This window comes from Ambystoma mexicanum, chromosome 2q, assembly GCF_040938575.1.
Source record: "Ambystoma mexicanum isolate Mex_15411 chromosome 2q, UKY_AmexF1_1, whole genome shotgun sequence".
Lineage (NCBI taxonomy): Eukaryota > Metazoa > Chordata > Amphibia > Caudata > Ambystomatidae > Ambystoma > Ambystoma mexicanum.
This window is the reverse complement of record NC_090924.1, coordinates 149,652,646-149,674,736: the sequence shown is the minus strand read 5'-3', so window position 1 is coordinate 149,674,736 and position 22,091 is coordinate 149,652,646. Positions and strand designations below refer to the sequence as shown.

Genomic DNA, 22,091 nt, shown 5'->3' with positions numbered 1-22,091 from the left:
GTGGCACAAAGCGTTGTTCCTTACCTGTTAGGATTCTCCGGACATTACTGGCTACATGACATTTGCGCACTCCACCCCTTCCCCCGATTTCACCAAAAGTCAAAATTTGTTTGTAGCTTTGTGGCTTAGCGAAGCGTTGCCCCTTAAACAATTTCACACCGTTTCACCACTCTGCACCAAATTTTTCCTACTTACTTGTTAGGACCTTCCAGACATTACTAGCTACATGACATTTGGACAGTCCAGCCCTTTCCACGTATTTCAACAAAAGTCAAAATGTGTTTGTGGCTTTGTGGCCTGCTGACGAAGCCGTAAACCATGTTTACTGGGAAGGGAAACAAAAAATGTATGATAGGCGAATGGACCTGAGAGGCGAAGGTGAAGGCAGGTAGTATTCCAGAACTTTCCAAATGTTTGCTGCATCAGGTGAACTTATTTTTCCAGGGGATTTTTGAGAGATGGTGCTTGCCTGCCGACAAAGCCGCAAACCATGTTCAGCAGGAAGGGAAACAAAAAATGTTGCTTCTAAACAAGCCTTACAATGCTGTAAACCATGTTCACCAGGATGGGAAGCAAAAATGTTGTTTCTCAACCGGTTCTGACACGGGGAACAAAACTCGGGTCCCATAGGGATCACGTTTCCAGGCCCTAGGATGCACAGTTTCTGAGATATTTGCACTGTAATGTACCTGAACGAACTGCACTACGCCAGGGTGAGGAGGAACAGCGACCTACAGGATCATTCATTTTCAACAATTGATGAGAGTGTTATCAGGTCTGTCTACAGAGAACGGGTACTTTTGCTAGTTGTTACTGAAAGCAGATCCTCATGATATGTTATAAAGACTGGTAGGGGGTGTCTGTAATTCCGCTCTCTATATGGTAGAGGAGAGGCAAAACGGACCCCAGCCAAGATTCTCTATATGGTAGCAATGGACGAGCAATCAAGGCCTAGCTTCTCAGGAGGTGATGCAGGCTGGTTCTTAAGTACAGTGTAGTCCCCGAACCCCCACAAATGAATGTCCACACACTGTATTACTGAAAACACAGTCTTTATATAATTAATATTCAAAGGTATGTACACAATCACAATAACGCACTTTGTACTCGGAAGTCAACAATGATAAATATATACAATTCTAAAGTGGTACCACTAATGTTATCGAATCACATTAAAGTGCATCAACTGTACGGTTAAAATGTCACACAGATTAATAACGAGGAAACCAGCAATAGAGATAGGCAGGAACGTAAGATGGTTGAAACAATAGGCAGAATGCTGACCCATACCCCTAGGCACAGTTCTGTGTGGAGATCCCCCCACCTGGGCAACCTGTAAAATAAGATATATCGCACAAGCCCAGTCCATATGTTCAATAGTCTCACTTCTTCCTATTAAGGTTCTACCCCCCCAATGTACCTGGTGGAGTAGAATTCTCCGACGATGCGTCGACCGATCCTTCTCGAGTGCCTCCCTTTCAGGCGGGAGGCACGGATCGTCGAGAGGTGTCGGGGAACTTGGCATTCGGTGTCGGGGAATCGACGGCCCTTCTTGAGTGCCCTCCCTTTAAGGCAGGAGTCACGGGTCGTCGAACGTCCGACGGTGAACAGGGTGAACTACGGCAGGGAAGTGGCAACTTCGTTCCTAGCGGTGCTCGTCGACGACAGAGCGTTGGCGTCCTGCAAGGAAGAGGCGTGCGGGGCACCTCGGTGACGATAGTTCTGGACCGCAAAGAGATGATGAAGAACTGTGGCCCAGCAAGGGCGTCGAGTCGACGGCGTCTCTGTGGTCTTTAGGTGGCGGGAAACCCACCAGTGGATGTTCCTCGGCGCGTCGACGGTCGGGCCTTCTCCAGCGGGAGATAAGCGGATGACGATGCAGACGAGAGCGTCCGATGATCAATTTAAGTTCTTAGGCAAACGGGAGCACGGTGGCTCCGGTCGGCGACGGCGGTCGTCGACAGTGGCGGACAACAGTCCGAGGGCTTCTCCTTCGAGTTCCGCAGCAGTCCCCGTATCGGGTCGGCAGCCTGTCGAAGGTCTGTCTACCAGGGAGCGTTGGCAAAGATCAGCTGTGCACGATGGTCCCTCGTAGCTCGGGAAGAGGGAGCCTTACCAGGTCATCTCTGGGTCAGTCCTTGGAAACACAGCAGCCTTCAGATTGCGAGGGAGAGCCACAGCACTCCTTCTCGTCCAGCGGGGGTTTCAAGGTCAAGCGTCAGTTACTCCAGTTACTCGTCGTAGTGGACTTCAGCTTCTGAACACGATTCCTAGCAGTGAGAGGTCCCCAGATATACTGTTCATCTCCCATTCATTCGGCTGGGTCACACTCAAGCATCCAATCACGACTACGGGCATTCATGCAGGCAGGCAGCCAATCAGGCACACGAGGTATTCAGGCCATTCACTTCTCTCCAGACACTCACAACAAGTTATGTGTATTGGGACAAGTACCGAGCCATTCAACACTCTAAGCTGCATTCATACCGGTTTCGGGCAGGGTTGTCTCAGTCATTGTGTCAACCACCAGATACTACACACCCACAACACAGAATGCATATTCGTCACACACTCTATTCACTCAGGTCCCACCCACAGGAGGTACCCACAACATTCATCACCGGGAAGGCTGCAGCTAGTCTGGCCGGGCCTTCACAACGACACCATATATGGCATTTCCACCCAGCAGCCAGTCAGGGGGAAGGGACAGAGTCAGGGCTTCCCAGGACTTTGGGAAAACAAGGTAATGGGTAATAGAAAGCAAGAGGCCACCGGGGCCATCTTGTTTTCCATCAGGAATCAACTGATCCCAATGGCAGGGCCGGGGTATCCCAAAATGGAGAATACTCCGCGCACCTGTCAAATTCAGCATGGAGCTGCCACCAGCCCATACCCTGCTCTACGGGCCACCCACAGGTGCCCAAAAACATACACTAGGGGCACAGGGTTGTACCCCCACCCATGGGTGCCATAAGGGTATCCCACGTGTCCGTTCACCAAACCAAAAGAAATAGAGCTGTACCGCCAGGAGTCACACATGAACTCTTGTGCGGAAAACATGACAGAACACATGATAAAAAGCAGTAAAGGACAGGGATATGGAGGCCCTGTCCCTCCGATGCATTTCCAGCATCACATATGTCAGACTGCATAAAATGTTATGGATTAACTACATGTGTATAATATGTTATGATTGATCCCATGTGGTAAACTCCTTGTTTTTGCTTGTGATAAATAAGTGCCTGTGAGCCAGGTGCAGAGATTTAAAAGTGATTCAGCTGGACACTGGTAGCCGGTGATAGTATGTGATTGCTGGAGTCACACCAGAGGGTAACTTCTAAGGGAAGTTTTGGACTACATCTCTCACTGTCCATAGGCAGCATAGCCAATGGTGAGGGATCATGCGAGTTTTAGTTCAAACCATGAAAATTCCTGTGTTGCAGAATCATATCTGTGCAGTTGAGGCAATCACATTGTATGTGTTTTTATGTAGCAGTGATTTGTATGTGTTAAAATAATTGATATATACGTGAAAGGTTCTTAATTGAACTGCAACACAATAAATAAATAATAATAAAGTTGAGGCAATAACGGCAAACGCTGCGGTCTCCTCATATGCTTTGCAAGATCTCCAAATAACCGATGTTTCTAAAATCGAAGTGTGAATGCATGAGGTTGTTCACTGCAAAGACTTCATGAGGGAAAGAGAGCATAGGATATTTGGTATTTGTTTTGTTTCATTTTAAATTAGCCAAATTCAAAAACTTGAATAATGTACTGGATTTAGACAATCTGCAGCTTTTCTCGCTATTTTTCTACCTTTGTGTATTTAGGAAATGTATGATATGATTTGATAAGTCATTTATAACACACTTGTACACAAGTGTAGGACTAATGTATAATTTATCACGTTATGTGAACATGAATGTATGGGCAGGTTTCTTTCAGTGGTAAGATGTTTTGTTTGTTGTAAGTTTGATATCTTTAAAAAAGTTTAAATTTCCTGATCGATTTGCAGAAATGCACCTAAATGATAGGGATGTCCACCACAGGGCACTCTATGAGGAGCTACATCACGTTGACATGGAAGGGTGAGGCTGCAATTTTCTCGAACACCAGAGGGGAGCATATTGCGGAGGAGCAACAAAGAGTGAGTGCATCATGGTTACAGCCACAGAGCAGTGCTATAATAAAGAACATATGAGCATCTGTCTTGAGTGCCACAGAGAGTGACCACAGTGTGCATTTTGGCCGTACAAACATAACAATGTGGCCTCATTGTAAGGGAATGGTGCCAAAATGGCACTTTCCTTGGGGCAGCTTAAATCCTTGCTGGTTCCAGCAACTGGATTGGCAGTGTGTGGAATCATTCCTTAGGTGGCAGCCCGTGAGCTACATAAGTGCTTTACAAACACAACAGCAGAATTGGGCCTCATTACAAGTTTGCCGGTCTGGGAACTACGGTACCGGTAAGTTTGCTGGTACCGTAGTTCCCGGACCGGCAAACTACGAGTTGTGCTTGCGGGTGCCTTTCTGCTCGCCAGGTCTGACCTGGCGTGCAGAGCGGCACCCGCGAGCACATCATGTTGGATGCACCGGCACCGTTCATACCGGTGCCAGTGCATCCAGCTTCCCCATTCCCATTGAGTCCTATGGAGTTCAAACGGGAATTGGGAAGAATTTTTCCCGGCGCCCAGGAATGACCCGATAATTTCCCATTTCTGGGCGCCAGAAAAAATAAAATACCGGCGCCAGCTGTGCCTGTAATACAGGCACGGCTACCGCCAGCCTCGTAATGAGGCCCACTATGTTAGAACACAGAGGCGCAATATAGTAGTGGTGGCTTGACACGTCGTGATGCAATTTAGGCTTTCTGACAATATACCCCTCAAGAGTATGAAAGGACAGATTGAGGTGAGTATAGGTTTAGACACAGTACCTTTGCACTGAGCACAAACTGTGCACTTCCTGATGTACTCTGAAACATCTTTAGTCATAGAAGGCCAAAACGCCCAAGGTTTTAACAGCTCAAGCGTTTTGTGTCTCCCTGGATATGCGGCCATTAAGGCATCATGACACCACTGAAGGGCCAAGACACGGGTTTCTAAGGTAGGGAGATACAACCGTTCTTGTACATAAGGCATGGAAATGACGATTTTCATGTCATGATCATGGAGTTCAGGAGGATTCGTCGCCATCCAGGATACAATCATTCCCTTCAAGGAAGAATCTATGGTACAAGAACAAATGACAAACGATGGTTGTAACAGTGCTTTCCCGGTGAGGCGTCAGACAGCCTTCATTCAGTCTTGATAATGCATCTGCCCTAGAATGCATCTTGCCGGGACGGTACGTGATCTGGAAGTTATACATGGAAAAGAATTCATGCCACCTTGCGTGGCGAGCGGTGGTAAAACGTACAGACTTAAGAGCAAGAAGATTACGATGATCAGTGAAAACCTGTACGGGTGCAGTAGTACCAAATAGATGGTGTCTCCACACCAAAAACGCATCACGTATTGCCAGAAGTTCATGTTCAGTGATGGTATAGTTCATCTCGTACTTAGTAAGTCTCTGGGAATGGTAAGCCACAGGGTGTAGAAGACCGGAGTCTTCACAACTTTGGGACAGAATTGCTCCCACAGCCAGATCCGAGGCATCTGCCTCAACAACAAACTGACGTTTTTGATCTGGGTGTTGTAGGACCGGGGCAGAGGTGAACGTGGACTTCAATGTTTCAAAGGCTGTCTGGGCTTGATCAGACCATACAAAGCGTTTCTTTGAACTGGTTAAGGCAGTCAAGGGAGCTGCGATGGCCGAAAATGAGTGTATGAACCGCCTGTAGAAGTTTGCAAACCCTAAAATGGACTGAAGGGACTTTACGTTGTTAGGAACAGGCCAGTCCAAGATCGCTTTAACCTTATTTCTGCTCATCTTAAACCCCTCACTGGTGATATCGTAACCTAAGAATTCCACCTGATCAGCATGAAAGACACACTTTTCTAATTGGGCATAGAGGTTGTTTTCACGCAATCTCTGCAAAACGGTGGAGACATGTTGTACGTGTTCCTGATAAGTAGAAGAATAAATGAGAATGTCATCAAGATAGACAACCATGAACTGATCCAGTAAATCCTTGAACACATCGTTGATGAAATATTGGAAGGTGGCTGGGGCATTACAAAGACCGAATGGCATAACCAAGTACTCGAATAAACCATACTTAGTTTTGAATGCTGTTTTCCATTCATCGCCTTCTCTAATTCTCACAAGATTATAAGCCCCCCTTAGATCAAGTTTAGTAAGGACTTGGAAGAGCCTAGTTGATCCAACAAAACAGATATCAGGGGAATCGGATACTGATTCCGTACAGTCACTGCATTCAATTCTCTATAGTCGATACAGGGGCGTAGGTCTCCCTCTTTCTTCGGTACAAAGAAAAGCGGTGATGCTGCTGGAGACCTCTGAGGGGCGGATGAACCCCGTCCGGAGTGCTTGATCTAGATACTCACATCCTCCTTTTGTGTAAGCGAATAGATCCTTCCAGAGGGAATATGGGCATCAGCCAGTAATTCTATCGGACAATCATAAGGGCGATGCAGAGGTAGTTTTTCCGCCACCTTCTTATCAAACACATCCTTAAAAGAACTGTATTCTTGTGGAAGAAGCACTGTAGTAACCGCTCCAAGCGTTAGGGCTGAATCTAGGAGCCTGGCACTAGGTCCTCCAGATTCAACCTTATCTGCGTGACAAGATTCCTGACATTGGTCCGAGGTAAACTCGACTGAACGTGACATCCAATCGATGGAAGGGTTGTGTTTCATTAACCATGGCAACCCCAAGATCAGCTTAAGTTGAGGGGCTGAAATAACATCAAAATGGATGATCTCTGAAGTCACCAATCGATAACACAAGATCGATGGTTTGTTCTGTCACCAAACCAGAAATCAGCGAAGTACCATCCACTGCATTAACTAATTCTGGTGTTTGCTTGGAAGGCAACGGAATGGAATGATCACGTACAAATTGTGCATCCACATAATTTCCAGTTGCACTTAATCAATCATGGGTTCCAATATCTCGAGGTAAATAGGATAAATTGTCTGCGAAACTGAGCAACTATATTCCGAGGCACTGAGTAAGCGTGGAAAAACGGAACTGAACAACGGATGCTGCGCGCGGCCTTTATAGGCAGGATGACGTCGATACGGTGGCTGTTGAGGGACATCGACTCGGTGGACGTCGACGCGCAGCGCCCTCTAGAGAAAAATTTTCCGAGGCCAGCAAAGCTGGAAGGAGATATCTAAGAAAAGGAATACGTCGGAGGACACAATCCCTTCGAATGACAAATTCAGAAGCACCACTGTGCGCAGAGGCGCGGCTTAAATACTGGTCACCTGACCATACGCACAGGACGGCATCGTAGGCCTGAGCGTCTACGCAAATACCATGGCCGCCAGCGTCTCCATTGTAACCCATAGCGTTCTGAAAAAGGACGCGCAGGAAACAATGTAGCACGAGTCCGCGGCTTGGCAGACCCCTTCAATTTGGACTCAAAAACGTTTGCTCCCCTGGGTTTGCAAGACAGTTTATTATTACGTGAACTCCTCTTATGATTATCCGATGAGGCATAGAATGGAACCCTGACACACATCAATGCAGCACATATGGCAGTTACGATCAATGGGCCTCATTACGGGTCCGGCGGTAAACGTGCCTGAAATTCCGACAGGTTACCGCCGGACTCGTATTACCATTCCGCCTCTGTGATTCCCAGAATTACCGGGGCGTTACGACCCCGGTGACCCAGAAATTCCAGAGGCGGAATTCGGTAAATCCCCATTCCCATTGAGTCCTCTTGGACTCAATGGGAATGGGGAAGTGGAAACACTGGCACCATCTCGTGATGGTGCCGGTGTTTCCACGTCCGCCTGCAGGCGGGTGGTGTTAAACCCGCCAGGTCAGACCTGGCGGAAATGACACCTCCCGCCTGCAGGACTCGAGATGACCCGGTATGGAAACAACGGTGGTGGGTTTACCGCCACCATTATTTCCATACCGGGTGACTCGTAATGAGGCCCAATGTCTTCATTCCGAGTTTGGCAATAAGGTAAAAATCTAGTTGTAAATCTTTTAATGACACTTTTTCGGTAAGTAACAGATATACCGCTGGTTATACTGCATCACCAAGCTATGAGTCTGAGCGTAAAGTGGAGGATTTACCACCAGCCAAAAGCTGGAGGACTTACCACGGGCAGAGTTAGCACCTGTGGTAATTCCTCCACCTTCCTCTGGACTCCATGAATGGGAACTTGCACTGCTCTACCACCACACGTAACCCACTGTTAATTTTGCTGGACCAAATGTCAGTATCAGTATTAAACTAGTAATGAGGCCAAAACGAGGAGAGAATCTCTTGCATACGAGTTGAAGAAGGAGTTGGGCAGGGGCACCTTGAATCTAACTGAAACAAGGTTATTGAATGTTGGCATGACAGCACAAGTATAGGCCTGATTACGACTTTGCCAGTGCAGAATTAATGTGCCAGTATTACCATATAAGGCACGTTACCAAACTGGCAAAGTACAAGGTTGTCGGTTGGGTGGAGGAATTTTGCCACCCTAATGGCAAAAATAGCCGGTATTACTGGCACCGGTACTATGGGACTCCATGGAATAGGGGTTTACAACCCTTACCGGCACTCGTAATCCAGTAGCAATACCGCCGAACCGAGTGCTGGTAATGGTATTACCGTTTGCTGGTATCCTGCCGGAATTACTGCCAGGATTCCGGCAATCTTAATATGAGGTCAATTGTCTCATATTTCCTCTGATCATACCGATAAAGTTCAACACTGCAAACTTCATCAATCACTAATCTAACTAACCCTGTAAAGTGAGAGCCTGAAAAACTCATATGGCACAAGTGAGTTTGCCCGAAGCACAATTTTTAGCCTCAGCATTACAGTATGCAGATAAAGCCGCAAACATCCCCCAATACAGCATTGCGAGAAGAGCCATGCATGCGCCACATATAACTCTCACTAAAAAGCAGTTAAATAACATCCTCTTTGCATGAGAGTGTGAGCAATTATATTACTTGGTACATATTTCTCTGTTTAGATCTCTCGCTGAATGGGATTTATAAAGAGCGAACTTAGATGCAAAGGAGTGGAGTGCTGTACATAGGGGACGCACAGAGGGGTTGCAGGCATGGTGCAGGGGTAGAAAAGGTTGCAGGGATGGGTATGGGGAGCAGTGGGGGAGCAACGGATCGTTAGAGGGGTTTCTCTCTATGAATCAGTGGTGTCAATGAGTGCATGAGGGGAAGAGTTGGCGAGTGAGGAGTATTTGAGAAAGCGATTATCAACATCTCTAGAATTATTAATACCTTTCACAGAGAGCTGGTACTCAATCGTATCCCCTTCGCAGGTACACTCGTAGGCACCACTGTCCGTAGCAAGAGCATCAGTGATCTTCAGGACCCGCTTCTTCTCCAGGCTATGGAACGCATACTTGGCGCTGGCTTTCAGCTCCTTACCATCTTTTAACCACTTCACAGTGGCTGACTGGTCAGAGATCTCAGCCACCAACTGTGCCTCTTCATGCTGTCGGGCCAAGATTTTCTCCACAGCACCACTTTTGTTGGTGAACTTTATTGGTACAGCTGGGAAAAAAGAGTCAGTATCAAAAATCAAATTGCAACAATGTCTTTCAAAATCTACCCTCATCATCTTTAGGTTAACTTAATATAACATTTTTAAGCATGGAAAATTTGAACTAATACATGTTTTTACTCTTTTTGGTGCTTGTATAGTATTCAATGGAGACAACACTGCCACAGCCTCGTTTTAAATGTGGCGCAGCAGGAAAATGACGCATGAAAGCGAGACAAAATGCTTTTACGTTGCCATTTCCCACTCTGACACATTTTGATGCAGTGACGAGGTGTACAAGGGGCATGATGGAGCAGTGGTCAGATCTCTGCTGTGATCATCTCTCGGTCTTGAGTTGCCAGTGCGTTTAGTTTTATGCATTGATGAGATGTTCACGTCGATTTTATTGCCTAGATAAACAAAGGGCCACATGTTCCAGCAACATTACAGAGGGGCTCATTTTGAACAGGTGCGTAACGTAAATGAATGGCATATAAGCCATTCACGTCACCCACTATTTTCAATCATGTGTATGGCGGAGAAGAATTGCCGAAACCTTCCTTCGTCTCCGCCATAAAAATGCTCCAGCATTTTCGGCGGCATGCATTTTCATGCCAGCGGCGCAAATGATGGAGATCCCCATGGGATTCACTGGGTGTATGCACCAGCATAAAGCAGGCAGAACCCATAGGGATCCATTGTAATTGCTGCCTGCCATGCAGACATGGCAAGAAGTGACCCTTCTTAAATATTGGAAATGACCACTGATCATTTCCAGGAAGGGGGCGTAGGTCCCTATGACTTATTAATGGTCACCACTGATTGCTTCCAGGACGGGGGCGTAGGTGTCTGTAACCTATTAATGGTCATTGAAAACACTAAACGTATAGGTAACTGTCTTCTTTTTAATTTGAAAGGCACATTTGTATCAGATGGAATGAGAGGTATGCGCGGTATGAGACCAATACCTTAGTTTAATCCATCGATTACACAGGCCTTTAGGATATGTCTTTGTAGACGTGTAATTGTCAACCTTGTTCCATTGCACAGTCCCCATGAAGACATAAGACTGCGTAGTATAATTACGGCACATACTTTCAGTTTTAGCTCGCATGGAGGTATTCGTCCTAGAGCATTTCGCTCTTTAGAGACTGAAACGTTGAGCCGGTAATTAACTGTTTGTTGACAATGGAACCACCGGTGCCCTGTGTGAAGAAAAGTAGGGGTGGAAAGAAGTAACTTGAAATTATTCCCAATGTTTGCGATTGTGGAAGGTGAACCATGTTTATTCTGTTTGTTGAAATTATAGCTTTTGTTGAATTGGAAGGGCACACAGAGGTGCACTTTGCCATTTGGACAACAGAGGGTAACCTAACACTGATAAATTGCATCAGCCGAGTATGGAAACATACCTAAGCATTTTATATATAGAGATTCTCTAAGTAGTAAAAATAGTGCAAAACCAATTGACTCCATTTTCACCTTGTCAAAACGTTATACAAAATCAATGCAACTAGTGGGGGAATTCAGTATGAATTCATGTATTTATTTAATGTAGGATGAATGCCAGAATTACCCCAGAAACGCTACTGTGTAGCACTTGGAAGCCTGTTTCTAAGGGACCCATAATTGGTGAGGAGTGTTGATGCAGATCACTGACTCAGAGCTGATTCATCCAGCCTTGAACAACGCATGTTTTGCTTTGTAATCCACTCCTCTAAGGGGGTCATTTACTTCCGGAACATGACTTGCTTTGCCAGATCGTCGGCAATCGTGTTCCAACTGCATTGTGTGCAGATTATGACTGCAGACCATGTTTAGTACATACATGTGCATGGTGGACACTGTGTACCACTCTGATACATTATAGTTGAACAGCAACCTTTTACAGCAACTTGTTTTTAATTCTGTGCATGTTCGTTTATACATTGCAGGCAGCTCTCACTATGCTATAGAATTGCCAGTTTCAATAGCCCCCGCTTGACACACTTTACCAATTTCCATAACGATCAAATTAGCAGACATTTCTAGTTTTCAGAATATCCTAATAATCTCACATTGCCAGTTTTCCTATTGGTACATTTAACACACATTACCATTTACAAAAAGCCCAATTTAGAAAACATTATCAGTTTTAATAATGACAGTTAACATGAAAGTGACACATTACAAGTTTCCAGAAGTGTTACGTTTACAAACAATGCTTGTTCCTTCAGCCATTTCTTCAGACTAAAGCTTTGGCAGATGTGGTTCAAAGAACGCCTTAAGTAACTGTACTGCCTGGAAATTATTTCCTGCCATTGAGAGTTCTTCATGCACGTCAGCACTATGGCATGAAGGAAAAAAGAGCTTAAAAACAATGGCTGTTGAAACTGCACTTTTTGTGAGGCTAAATAAAATAACAAGTTACTTCTTACCTTGTAACGTTCTTTCGATGGGATTTTCCTCCGACGTATTCCTTATCTTTGATGTTATCCATTCCAGCTTGCTGGCCTCAGAAATTATTTCAGTAGAGGGCGCTGCGCGTCGTCTTCCTTCGAGTTGGTGTCCCTCGACAGCCTCCGTATCGGCGCCAACATCATTGTGCGTATAAATAGACTTGCGCAGCGTCTGTTGCTCAGTTCCGTTGTGAAGCTTAAAATTAGCTGTGCATGAATTGGTTATTGACCTTGAAGGAGCGTAAGCTGCAACTACAAGGGATGTTTTACTGCGGGGATGGATGGGAGGGGCGATAAGGAATACGTTGGAGGAACATCCCATCGAAAGAACATTACAAGGTAAGAAGTAACCTGTTCTTCGAAGGGATTGTGTCCTCCGACGTATTCCTTATCTTTGATAGACTCCCATAGCAGTGATGTAAAGAGGAGGTAGGAGTAAAATTGGAATATTTCCCTTTAAGAATGTACAGAATGTAACACAGCTTTCACAAATCTTGTCTCCTAGCTAGAGGAGGAATCCAGGCTGTAAAATTTTGTAAAGGTATGTGTGGACGACCATGTGGCAGCCGCACAAATGTTTCGAATCGGAACCCCTCTTTGGAGAGCCGAAGAGGCTGCGATACCTCTGGTTGAATGAGCCCTAAGATAATGAGGGGGTTCTTTCCCTGCCAATTTGTAGCATTCTAGAAAGGTTAAAATAATCCATCTTGAAATGGTTTGTTTCGTGATTGGCATCCTAATTTGAGTCCTGCATAACCTACAAGCAGTTGGTCTGCTTGCCTTATCCTAGCAAGATATAAAAACTCAAGGCACGCCTTGGATCCAGCCTATGTAACCTCTCTTCCTCTTTCTCTGGGTGGGGAGGAGGATAGAATGAAGGTAAAGTTATTTTCTGCGTAATGTGGAATTCAGAAACTACCTTTGGGAGAAAAGTATGCTTCACTTGTAAAACAACCTTGTCTTTATGAAAGGTTGTAGGAGGAGGTTTGCAAGATAGAGCTTGTAATTCGCTAACTCTTCTGGCAGATGTTAAAGCCACTAGGAATACTGTTTTAAGAGTGAGAAACCTTAATGAACAAGAATGGAGTGGTTCGAAAGGAGTACCCATCAGAAAATGCAAGACCAGATTTAGGTCCCACAATGGAACTTGAAAAGGCTTTGGGGGAAAAACATTAGTTAACCCTTTCAGGAATTGGATTACCAGGGGTAATTTGAAATATGAAGGTTCCTCCGCAGTGCGCTTAAAGATTGACAGCGCTGCGAGGTAACCCTTGATCGTCGCAACTTGAAGACCTGAATTTGTAAGAAAGATAACACCATTCGGGTACTGCATGAGAAGGGTTCGATATTCTTTTCTCTACACCAGCTGCAGAATTTGGTCCAACGGCAGCAGTATAAAGTCTTTGTTGCTGGCCTTCTGGCTCAAAGCAACACCTCCATGAGGTCATCTGCGAGAGAAGATCCTCCCTTTGCGGAAGACGAATTGGAGGGCAGATGGACATGTACCACGTTCTCCTGGCCCAATCCAGGGCAATTAGGATCATAGTTTTCCGGAATCTTCTCAACCTCCTGATCATTTGAGGAATGACAGGGACTGGAGGAAACACGTACAGAAGTGGAAACTCCCAGTCTACTATGAACGCGTCCCCTAGAGCTCCTCTCGGGGGAAATTCCCTTGAACAGAACTGATCGCACTTCCTGCTGATGCTGGTGGCGAACAGATCCACTTGAGGGGTTCCCCAAAGGGCGAAGATCTCTTGAAGGACTTCCTGAGCTAGCTCCGACTCGTGGGAGACTGTGCTCTGCCTGCTCAGAGCGTCCGCCGTCAAGTTCTTCTCTCCGGCTAGGTGAACTGCTGATAGAGAGATTCCTTCTTGAATTGGCCAAAACCAGAGCTGCATTGCCTCTCTGCACAGTGGCAGTGACCCTATGCCTCCTCTTTTGTTGAGGTAGTTCATGACCACTGTGTTGTCCGTCATTGTCAGGGCATTTTTCCCCTGTACTGATGGCAGAAAAGCTTTCAGCGCTAGTCTGATTGCTCTCAGCTTTAACAGGTTGATATGTAATCTGGACTCCGATGGAGACCAACGACCACTGATGGTCAAGTCGTTGACATGGGCTCCCCACCCCGTGTGTAGGCATCCGTGACAACTGTTATTTCCAGCCATGGTTGCCAAAACTGTTCTCCTTTCAAAATGTTCTCCCGACAGGCCCACCACTGAAGGTCTCGAGCCACTCTGTCCGGGACTTGAAGGAGATCTGACATTCTTCCTGAGAATTGTAACCATTGAGTTCTTAGTACCCACTAGAGGGATCTCATTCTCAGGTGAGCCTCAGGCACTAGGAAGATGCAGGATGCCATGAGGCATAGCAACCTCAAAAAGTCAAAGGCTGGAAGACGTTGGGCATTTTGAAACTTGGTGACCATCTGCAGAATATCTTGAGCCCTCACCTCTGTTGGCGAGGCTTTCCCCAGGGAATTGTCCAGGACCGCTCCAATGAACTGGAGTCTATGTGATGGTATCATCTGTGACTTCTTTAAGTTGAGGGAGAAGCCCAGCTTGTGAAGGAAGTGGCAGACATAATCTAGCTGGATCTGAGCTTGTTTCGAAGATACTGCTCTGATCAACCAATCGTCCAGGTAGGGGTAGACATGGATCCCTTCCCTCCTTAGACTTGCCGCCACTACCGACATTAGCTTGGTGAAGACCCTCGGGCGGAGGTCAGCCCAAATGGCAGAACTCGAAATTGATAGTGAGAGTTGCCAATTGCGAACCTCAGGTATTTCCTGTGTTTGAGATGGATTGACACATGGAAATAAGCATCCTGAAGGTCTAGAGATACCAACCAGACCTGAAGCTGGAGGGCCTGGAGGATCTGAGAAAGAGTTACCATCTTGAACTTGTCTTTCCTGAGGAATTTGTTCAATTCTCGCAAGTCCAAGATGGGTCTCAGTCCTCCGTCCTTCTTTGGTACTAGGAAGTAGGGTGAATACCAACCCATGTTCCTTTCCGCTACGGGTACCGGCTCTATGGCACCCCTCTCTAGCAGGTCTATAATCTCCTGCATAAGAGGCGGATCTGGAAACTTCAAAGAGTTGTTCCCTGGTGGATGACTCTGAGGGGTGTGTAGGAAGGGCAGGCAGTAACCTTGGGCAACTGTTTCCAATGCCCATGCATCTGGCGTAATAGCCTGCCATTCTGCCAGATGTTGAGTTAACCTGCCCCCAACAGGTGTCTTGTGGGGGGAGACCTCAGAGGGGTTTAGAAGCGGCTGACGCAGATGCCGAGGGTAAAGTGGCGCCTGCTGCTGCAGCTTTTGTACCTTTGACCCGTCCACCACGGGTGAATCGTTTCTGGCCCCTTTGAGCTGGCTGTCCTCTGCCTTTTCCGAATGCGGAGTAAAAGCGAAAGGACCTACTTCTCCAGGGGCCTCCTGAGGGGCGATTCGGAGTCTGCCGGATTGTAGCCCCAAGAGATTTTGCTGCTGCCTTGGATGTTTGTAATCTCTCCAGGCTGTCATCAGCCTTCTTACCAAATAAATAAGTGCTGTCAAAGGGCATGTTCAAAAGTCTGGCTTGTACATCTGGAGCAAAACCAGACTTCCGCAACCACGCAAATCTGCGGATTGTGGTACTTGTCGCCATGGCCCTGCTGATACTGTCAGCAGAATCAATGCCTGTTTGAAGGGATTCGCACATTGCATCCTTTCCATCCCTGATGATGTTTAAGAATGCTTCCCTTTCCTCTCCTTCCGGGAGGCAGTCAGCCGCAGATGAAGCACACTCCCAAAATGTATGGCTGAATCTTGCTATTGTGCAAGTGGCGTTAATAGATTTAAGCGCCATGCTACATGCCGAAAAGACCTTCTTTGACATGGCATCAAATCTTTTATCATCCCTGTCCTGTGGAATAGTAGGGTATGCAGACCTACTATTTGATGAAGTTGCTGCCTGTACAACTAAACTCTCTGGAGTTGGATGCTTGCTCAAATATTCTGGATCTGAAGCAGATACCCTGTATTAAGCGGAAAGTTTCTTGTTCACTGTCGGGATAACTTCAGGAGTTTCCCAATTTGCAGAGATTTTTCTCTGCAGGGCAGTACAAAAGGGAACTACAGGATCCTCCCGTGGACCTTTATCTAAAATAACAGTAAGATCATCCTGCTGAAAAGAAGGTGTAGGTGTAGACCACCCCATGAATTCAACTATACTGGTCATTAGAGCCCTATAAGGGGTCTCAGCATGCTCCCCAGGGTCTGGTTTAGCAAACTCTACTTCTGGAGAAGTATCTAAACCACTTGCCTCATGTAGCGAGTCCTGAAGCTCTTTTAACCTGTTCTCTTCAGAGATTAATTCCTCTGGCATGGGTGTTGTAGTCCTTTGTAAACCAAACGGTCTCTCATGGTCGGAATCCTCCCCTTCCTCATATATAGAGGACAAGGCTCTAAAATAGTCAGACCTAGGATATGGTTTAAAACCTATTTCTAGAGCAAGAAGAGCCAAACTGGCTGTCACTGGCTGAGAAAAACGTCGAAGTTGTCGACGTGGAAGTCAAAGGCTTTGACAATCCCGAAAAGGGCGTCGAAAAAGTTTGAAAAGACCTTGATGTACTCGAGAGGATCGGGATCCTACACGGTGTCGTCGAAATTGTCGACAGCATCCTCGATGTAATGGTCGAAAATCCTCGACACCTCTACTGTCTGAGATGTAGTGACAGTTGTAGGTCTGTCTTTTATCGGAGTCGACAGTGGCGTCGAAGACGGCGTCGGTGACGCAGATACATGCGTCGAAGCAACCTTCGACGACGGCATCGATGACGCGGTCTTACTGCCTTTACTCGAGAGTTCATGACGCCCTCGGGCAGTTTCTCTCGCCGGGTTCAATGACACACAGTGTTTTGATTTTTCGGGCTGTTCACCCAGGGTATCACCTTTAGACGTCTCCGAGGGGGTCGAGGCCGCTTTCTCGAAGGCGCTAAGCATTTTCTTATGGAATTCCTCCCACTTAGCTGGAGAGATGTGTTTCGTGGGGCAGGTGACCCTTTCTGGGGAGGTAGAGGAAGATGAAGAAGAGGGAGATCTACGACGCCTCTTCTTAGAGTGTTTTCATCTCAAAGACTGATGGGAACCGCTTCGAGACCTTGAACGGGAATGTTTCTTGTGACGACGAGGAGACGAATGTCTCGACTCTGCCGAAGAAACTTTCGAGGGAGTAGAAGTTTTAAGAGTCTTGCCTCTTTCTAGCTTCCCCTTACCCTCCTTCAAGGCTTTCGCCATCATGGACATACAGTCCTCGCATTCCGAACAGTGATGCTCCGATCCTAGGCACCACAAACAGATCCTGTGAGGAACCGTCAACGACATTTTCTTCCCACAGTCACAACACTTTTTGAAACCGGACCGTATGGTCGATGGTTTGGATGAAGAAGCCATCGAATTTAGATGATATCTTCGAGGAATAAGCAGAATCTTCCTGAAGAAAAGAACTGAGCGGCACGTTTCCGAGGCCCACGAAGCGCGGAAAAACGGAACTGAGCAACGGATGCTGCACAAGTCTATTTATACGCATGATGACATCGGCGCCGATACAGAGGCTGTCGAGGGACACCAACTCGAAGGACGTCTACTGAAAACATTTCTGGGGCCAGCAAGCTGGAATGGATAACATCAAAGATAAGGAATACGTTGGAGGACACAATCCCTTTCAAGAATTATTTTGACAATTGGTGCAGCCTGTGAAACTCAATTTCAACAGGGACACTCTACTTTCTATAGTTATACAACCCCCAACCTCGTTTGAGGACACCTCCGATCTATCGCCCTCAACTAACACTTTAATGCCAACAGTTTTGCAACAGTGCGTATCGCACTGAACCAAAACTAAAAAGGTCAAAGAAATATGGTGCAGGGACCAGCCACCTATCAGATCAAAAGGCAGCCGGCAGGAAATAAATCTGCCCACACCAGTCTTTGAGTCAGCAGTGAAAAGCCTGTACTAGCAGAGTTCCATCATAATACCATTTCAAAACCTCTAGGGAGGCAAGACAGCAAAAGAAGTTGTGATGCAGCTTCGTTTTTGTCCAGCTTCTTTTTTAAAGGGCCAGGTGCGGGTGGACATGCACCATGACTGCTTGGGAAACCTCTAATCCATCTCAATAATACAAATAAAAAAGAAATGCTGGAAGCCATCCTAGAACAATGGCAGATCCAACACGCAAAAGTCAGTCTCTGCTAAGCCTATGCCCACAAACTCCAAAGCCACCATGACTACGACTGCAGACCCAATAAACATTGATGCCTCTGGAACTCTTAAAGCTGCATGTCAGGTTCTGAGTTCCTGCCAGCCAATTCATCATTAATCACCTGGCGGTTGGTGGTGCCTGTGGTCCATGCATCCTCAGATTTGGGCCAAATGGCTGAAATTATTGAGCAGAACGTAGGACCACGGCCATGAGCATCTCTTTCCTTGGCTCGTTGATGTGGGGTGCACAATACAGATAATATGTCTCTAGCGTTGTTGCACATGCGTCTTCATCAGCCTGCTGTATTGTTTGTATGCCTTTTTAAGACGGGGAAGGGTGCAGTAACTAAACCATATTCAGTCATGTTGTCTGGGAGTTCTAATCATGTACAGCTTCTAGAGTATGTAACATATATGGAAGAAAAGGGAATCACAACGTTCTGAAAACTTAAACCCCTCATTGGCATCCACCACAACCAGAAGCTGAGGACTTAAACCTGATCCAAGGAATCCATTGCAAGGGTTAACCTGAGACATGGAAAACTGAATGAATCGCCCAAGTCACGGTGGACTTCACCAAGTATCCCAAAAACTGATAATCCAATTCACCAACAAAAAAACGTGAAAGCAAGGTGACAGTTTTCCCAGCAGAGAGCATGCAGGCACACATGTAGCTGAAAAATAAACCTTGTTCACAGAGCATATGCCAGAGCGTCGCTCTGAGATTTGTGATCTTGTTCCTTCATAGCCCTGTAAGATTTCTTATTATTGAAACTCACCATTTCACAGACCATACACAAGCTACCACAGACAGAAACAATAAAATATATTAACCAAGTAACAGAATGAGTTCTTATAGGAAAAATCTAGTGTGGGCATTGCCATCTCCAGAGATACTTCTAGATGCCTAGATTCAGGGCTTGCTCCTTCCTCTCACTCTACACAATAGTCTGTGGAGGACAGCTAACAGGAAATCATGCAGACAGTTCCCGACAAATGTGCAATTAGAAATGTAGATGAAAATTGTAGGTAAAAAACCGCAATAAAACAAAATGCAAGCTGACTCAATGATGGCGGCAAATGCTTCAACTATACAAATTGTACTATCTATGAACATATCTCCATATTAGCCATTATCATAGCACACCATTCAGTCAAGGACATTGCCACAATAACATTAGTTACAATAGCATGCCCTGGGTAAGGGGCAACATCTATGGTGTTATCAATTCACCTGGTGACTGAAGAGGTGATTTAGCCAGAGCACATCATAGACAGCCAGTGACCTAGTGGCATCCAGCTATCACAACCTCAGGCCCACACAATTAACCTAGTACTAACTCCTAAATTGCCTTAACTTCACAATGCCCACTGAAACTTTATCATGAAACATTTCTAGGAACCTTTAAAATGATGTATTAAAATGATGTAATACCTATAACTTGTTCGCGTATTATGAAAAAAGAACGAGGACTCTATCCTCTAATCTGGGGAACTGCCTTCACAAGACATCTGCCTTAAGGTTATTAGTGCCGGGAAAATAAGTAATAAATAGTATAGTGATATTGGACAAAAAAATCACTGGTGCTCTTTTTTTTAATCAAGGGTGGAAAGATGAAGGGCTCAGTAGACCTGCAAGAATTCAAACCTGTGATTCTGAGGTCAAAAACAGATTGCCGCATTGCATGCATTAGTCCACTGATTCACAAATCAAGCTCTAACTTAGTAGCTTCATTCACAAGCAGAAAGCATACATGAAAGATAAACAAATATCTTTCTTAGCTGGTTGTCATCCTGAACCTGCAGTAAAACAGGTCCACTAGCTAGACCCGTGGCCTCGCCTGGGATAGCTCAAAATATGCCCAGATGTAAAGGCCTTCCACAGTGCCATTAAAGATTCAGGCACAGGTCCATTATAGTAAACTCGCTGTTGGGAATTCTCTATCATGAACAGTCAGTGATCTTAGATGTAAAATAAGAGTAACACTGGATAAATTACCTATAATCAATTTTGAAACTCAGAAGTGGAAGCAGGAAAATCAACGACAGTCTCTATCTTTTTTTTTAACCTTTCTTTATGCAGGCACGTAGATAGGTTGGACCAAGTCACATGACCCCGAGATAACAAACAATAGATATACGTGTAGTTTTAGTGCACATAACACACATAGCTTACATCACAATTGTCTCTGAATCAATTCCTTGCTGAGACTGTATCGAGGTTTGACCGGAAGGGTTCCCATATGTCCATTGGTCTGCTCACAGCTGGCACAGTCATAGCGTACCCCCACATCTTTTTCATTTACAAATGTCAGTTCTCTTAACCATTCATTGGGTGTGGGTGCATTTTTCGATTTCCACTAATATACACGTCTTTGCCAATATTAAACAGTTTACACTTTAGTGTGGAAACTTTCTCAATGTCTTCCAGCAGGTATTTTAGTGGGATTAACATGGGTGGAACTCCAACCATGACATGTAGAGCTGTTACTACATCCTGCCAGAATCGTGCCATCGCTGGAAAGGCCCAAAACATATGATACGAATCTTTACCTACTTGTCCACATTTCATACATTAATCGTGATTGGAGAGTAGCGTGCTACTCTAGCCGGGGTGTAATGCAACTGATTCAAAATTTGAAATTGAATAAGCCCCAATCTTGAGTTTAACGCAACTTCCCTTCGTCAGGAGGCAGAATCTGTGCCACTTCATATCATCAATATTCCCGTCCAGATCTTTCTCCCAGTTGAACGTAACTGTAATCCTATGGTGCTGAGCGAGCTGCACCATCTTGTATAGTCGTGCAACCAGGCCCCTATGCCTTTCCCTTGAGGTCACTTCCTCAACACATTCACATGTTTCCGGCTCCTGTGGGAATGATGGCCATCTGCAGCGTGCTGTCGCTCTGAGTTGGAAATACTGTAAAAACCTAACCAGACTTGCCCCCAGTTTCTCTTTAAACTCATCTTGTGTTACAAACCTGCTCCCCAGAAATATGTCTCCCAGCATCATCTCTTTACCCGGGACCGAGGCCTTTTGCATGTCTGTGTCGTACATGGGGGCAAGGGAGGGACAATTCCAGAGTCCTATTGTTCTATTATATGGGACCGCTATTTCTAAGCGCTTAAACAGTCGGATCCATGCCCCTATTGTCATATCCACTGAATTGAATACCCACAAGTCTTTGCATTGGTCATCCAAGATGACCGCCTTGAGGTCTGTTGGGGCAGCCCTGTAACGCTACATGTCTATATGTCTATGTGTGTAGTTAGAAGTTAGGCCCAATAGCCTCTCTGAGAAAAGTTGCATTTAGAAGCATACCCAATAGCCTATGTGTGTAGTTAGAAGTTGTGCCCAATAGCCTCTCTAAGAAAAGCTGAATTTAGAAGTAGCCTATGTGTGTATTTAGAAGTTGTGCCTAATATCCTCTCTGAGAAAACTGTATTTAGAAGTGTACCCAATAGCCTCTCTGGGAATAGTTCCATTTAGAAGTTGTACCCAGTAGCCTCTCTGAGAAAGTTGAATTTAGAAGTGTACCCAATAGCCTATGTGTGTATTTAGAAGTTGTGCCCAATAACCTCTCTGAGAAAGTTGAATGTAGAAGTGTAGCCAATAGCCTATGTGTGTTGTGCCCAATAACCTCTCTGAGAAAAGTTGCATTTGAAGTTGTGCCCAATAGCCTCTCTGAGAAAAGTTGCATTTAGAAATGTACCCAATAGCCTATGTGCGTATTTAGAAGTTAGGCCCAATAGCCTC

General features: G+C 45.7%; 1 protein-coding gene across 12 annotated transcripts in view; it reads right to left on the bottom strand.

Annotated features, from left to right (window-relative positions):
- OBSCN (obscurin, cytoskeletal calmodulin and titin-interacting RhoGEF) overlaps nt 1–22,091 on the bottom strand; it is a 3,169,051-nt gene that overhangs the window by 2,741,935 nt on the left and 405,025 nt on the right. For all 12 annotated transcript variants that reach the window (XM_069647058.1, XM_069647065.1, XM_069647061.1 and 9 more), the window contains exon 7: nt 9,391–9,666. In XM_069647058.1, the coding sequence (XP_069503159.1) occupies nt 9,391–9,666 (276 nt within the window). The remainder of the gene's footprint in view (nt 1–9,390; nt 9,667–22,091) is intronic.